This window comes from Mastomys coucha, unplaced genomic scaffold (assembly GCF_008632895.1).
Source record: "Mastomys coucha isolate ucsf_1 unplaced genomic scaffold, UCSF_Mcou_1 pScaffold22, whole genome shotgun sequence".
Classification (NCBI taxonomy): Eukaryota; Metazoa; Chordata; class Mammalia; order Rodentia; family Muridae; genus Mastomys; species Mastomys coucha.
Genome location: NW_022196905.1, coordinates 80736777 through 80740418, shown reverse-complemented (window position 1 = coordinate 80740418; position 3642 = coordinate 80736777). Strand labels below are relative to the sequence as shown.

The following is a 3642-nucleotide window of genomic DNA, read 5'->3' as shown; positions in this document are numbered from 1 at the left end:
TCACTTAATTCTCATAAGTCCTCCAAAGTAGGCACTACTCTTAGCTAATGGTGTTTAAGGCACCCTGACCTTGAACTGCCAAATATCCCTGAACAACTTCTCAACTTGACACTTCCATTTCCAGTGCTGGGATTATATACATGCTGACCCCACCGAGTCCAGCTTAAGAGGTAAGCAGGACTGAGGACTGAACCAGGGCCTCCCTGGAAACCAAGCATTACACTAAAAACTACATCCTCAGGCCCCACTGCCCAGGTTTTACCCAGTAAACAAAAACAGAACCAAGGCACACAGACACCAAGCATTCTGTTTAAAGTCACAGCTAAATAAAACTTTGGTTTAAAATTTGAGTGGTCTAATCAGTTTGCGGGTATCCTAGCAGTTATCCTAAGAGATGAAGAAAATGAAACTCGATTTACTCAAAATCACCCAGGAAACTTTATGTGAAAAGGAGTTAAGCTCTGAAACTTGCAAGGCTGGGTTAAAATCCTGCCTGTAATGCATAAAAGCTTTGGGATTTTTTAAATTAATTCTCTCTGCACCACCAAATTTCCTTCCTTTTTAAAATGTGGGTGATAGGGCCAGTGAAATGCATGCATGCAGGCCAGAGCAGGGTACCTTGGTGCCTTCCTCTGTCCTTTCTGCCTTATTGCCTTGACTGGTCCCCGGACTGAGCTGGAAGCTTGCTTTTTGGCTAGCCTGACAGGCTAGTGAGTTATAAGGATCTACCTACCTATCTCCACTTCCTAAAGCTGGGTTTACAGGCACAGATCTCAAACTCAGGTCTGCATACTTACAGAACAAGGGCCCCAACCCACCGATCAGCTCAACCTAGAATTGTGGCCCCTTCGTCCATGACTATTACAACCGCATCATCTTTGGAACTATACAGATGGTAGACAATTGCTTACACTAAGTTTAACTCTAAAATCCTCAGCAAATCGAGAATCAGCACAAATAGCAACCACCACCAGTCACCAGCAGAGGGATATGGAATTTCCACCTTATTTACCATTAAAAAGGATTATTTAAAAAATTCAATTGGTGTAATTATCCTTTTTGTCACATTTAGCCAAAGCTTTTTACCACAGATGTATGGAATCCATTTTAACATCAAACGCATATATACAAATATTTTGTCCCAAGAATTAGAATTGTAATTGAAACCTGTTAGGTCACTTTTGCAGGCTAACTTACAAAAAACAAAACAAAACAAAACAAAACACCATGACTGTCAAGGGTAGATTCTTTCCATATGAAAACATAACTTTATTAACACTGCACAACTAGGTGGGGAAACTTTCTCCGATAACATGCTAAAATATTACATAGTTTTTTTTTTTAACCCTCCAATTACGATTCTTAGTAGGACTTTACTGGGCAAATAAAGTAGCAACCCAGGGCTGGAGACAGAGCTCACTCTTGGTTAGTTATGCTCAGGCTCCAGGTTCAAATTCCCAGCACCCAGTACAAAAGACCAACTAACAAAAGCCAAAGCAACAACCTCTATTTCCCTGTAGACAACAAATTTAAACTTAAAAAAAAAAAAATTAGGTATCACACACAAACACAATCACTTTACTTCAAAACACTTTTATTGACCTAAAATAATTGCCAAAAGCTAGGCCAAAGAGCAACTTTACTTAAGTTTAATGCTCTTCTTAACTCCAGCACGAATGCCAGAGAGTTCGCCACTATACCGTTGTTCTTCTCTACGAACTTCACGAACTTGGCCGCGCCTTCGAATTTTGGCTCTTCTGAACTTTTCCCTATGTTTCACTCTGGGATTTCTATCAATCTTCTTTCTCCTGGGTGTAAGTCCCCTATTTTTAGCAATCTGGTAGGTAATGGCTCTCTTTGCATTTTGCTCTTCGAGAGCCTGTTCTTCAGCACTGTTTTCTTCTTTCTTTCTCTTCAACTCTTGCCTGTCTTCCATTTCTGTATAGTCCTTTAGAGCAGCCTCATCAAAATCAGGACCATCATCAGTCAGGTCAGCATCAGCATAAGTCTGCTTCACAAACTTCGGTTTGGTTTTGGTTAATTTTGCTTTTGGATTCAGTTCTTTCTTTACAGCACCATCCTTGGCTGTGAGTAGGTGACGGATTTCGGAGGACAGTTTCTGATCCACAACAGACAGCTTGTTGATCAGATTTCTGTAGGTAACGAGCCTTTCTATAACAGGGTGTCCATGTGCAGGGACTCTCCTGGCTTTTAAGATCATATAAAAGCTAATGTTGGCACAATAGTTCAAGTAGAGGTTATACTTAGTCTTCAGGTATTGGCTTCCTCTTCCAGGTGGAATGACCCCTTTCTCCACCAACTGTAACAGGGGCTCTAACTCATCCTTCACTTCTGTCAACTTGGCTTTAAGGTCTTCGATCAGCTCTAAGAGCTCTGGTGATTCCTTCCTCAACATTTTCAGCTTCTCTTTTACTGAGACTTTAGCCAAATCCTTCACAACCCGAGTCTCAGCTTCGTCTACCTGGGGCACTGGTTTTGCAAAGGCCTCCACCCAAGCGACTCCAAAATCATCCTCTTGCAGGGCTTGGGCCAAGCGCCGCTGAATTATCTGTGCCTCCTCCTCTTCCTCTCTTTCCTCCTCTTCTACTTCTTGCTGACTCTGACGGCCTCGGGATTTGGAACCATAGTCTGTATCATAATAAAGCTTTTTTCTCTGACCCCAGGACAAGCTAGGATCCTCAGAGGCCTCAGCCTCACTCTGCACGGAGCTCCCACCGTCATCATCCTCTCCATCCTCCTCCTCCGAACTCTCTCCATCTTCGTCATCTCCATCATCAATATTTAGAGGTAGCACCTCTTCCTCCTCATCGCCATCCTCCTCCCCACTCTCGACTTCGTTCCAGCCCTTAGCCAGGACTGCCCGAGATCGCGCTTCATGGAACTCATCTACCTGGTCTTGGTAGTAGCTGGAGTCCCCTGGAGAGGGCGGCAGCCCAAAGTCGTCCTCATTCTCGTCCGTGGCGATGTGACCTGCCTTGGCACGCACGGCGGCCCACTGAGCCGCTCCACGCCGCCTGGATCTCTTCCCCATGGCTCACCAGCGGTCTCGGGTTTCCTAGCGACGCCGCGACTTCCGCCACTTCTGACCTCCGCGCAGAAAACGACGATGCCAGCAACCAGAGGCTTTCAGCACCAGCACGCTCCACGCCACACAAGCCGGAGACTACCGGATCAGAGAGTCTGGGACAGGCCCGCTTCCTTCCGCTCCCAGGGTGCTCTCGGCCCAGCGCGCGTGCCCACACTTCCGCTTCCCCGCCCCCGCCCTCCCGTAAACGTAATCCCGCGGTGCCTTTTTAAAAGCCAGTCGGTTCCGTGCGATTTAAAACACTTCCGGGTAGGAACGTTAGGAGAAGGACATTTCCGTTCCGCCGATCCTTGTGTAGCGACTTCGGCGCTCTCTCGCGCGACTTCCGGCGTGGACCCGGAATCGGGCCAGCGTCGCCGCGAGACAGCCCGTGGCCGACAGAGGCCGCTGGTCCTCTACGTCCCCGCGCGTCGGCAGGGCGCCCCGTGGGCTGCGCTAGACAGTTTCCCAGCTCCGGGTTCGTTTTCTCCGTTTGCCAGACTGGGAGTTGGTCAGGGTTTTCTTGTTTAGTTTAGTTTTGATTTTTTTTTTTTTTT

The 3642-nt window shown here is 46.7% G+C and overlaps 1 protein-coding gene across 1 annotated transcript; it reads right to left on the bottom strand.

Moving 5' to 3' along the window:
• Positions 1 to 1577: 1577 nt before the first annotated feature.
• Positions 1578 to 3262, bottom strand: Utp3 (UTP3 small subunit processome component). The gene has a single exon (XM_031342946.1). It carries the CDS (start codon positions 3050 to 3052, stop codon positions 1640 to 1642), a length of 1413 nt encoding a protein of 470 aa, XP_031198806.1. The 5' UTR covers positions 3053 to 3262; the 3' UTR covers positions 1578 to 1639.
• Positions 3263 to 3642: the final 380 nt, after the last annotated feature.

Coding starts and splice junctions, on each gene's coding strand:
- Utp3 (XM_031342946.1), bottom strand. CDS start 3,052: ATGGGGAAGAGATCCAGGCGGCGTGGAGCGGCTCAGTGGGCCGCCGTG.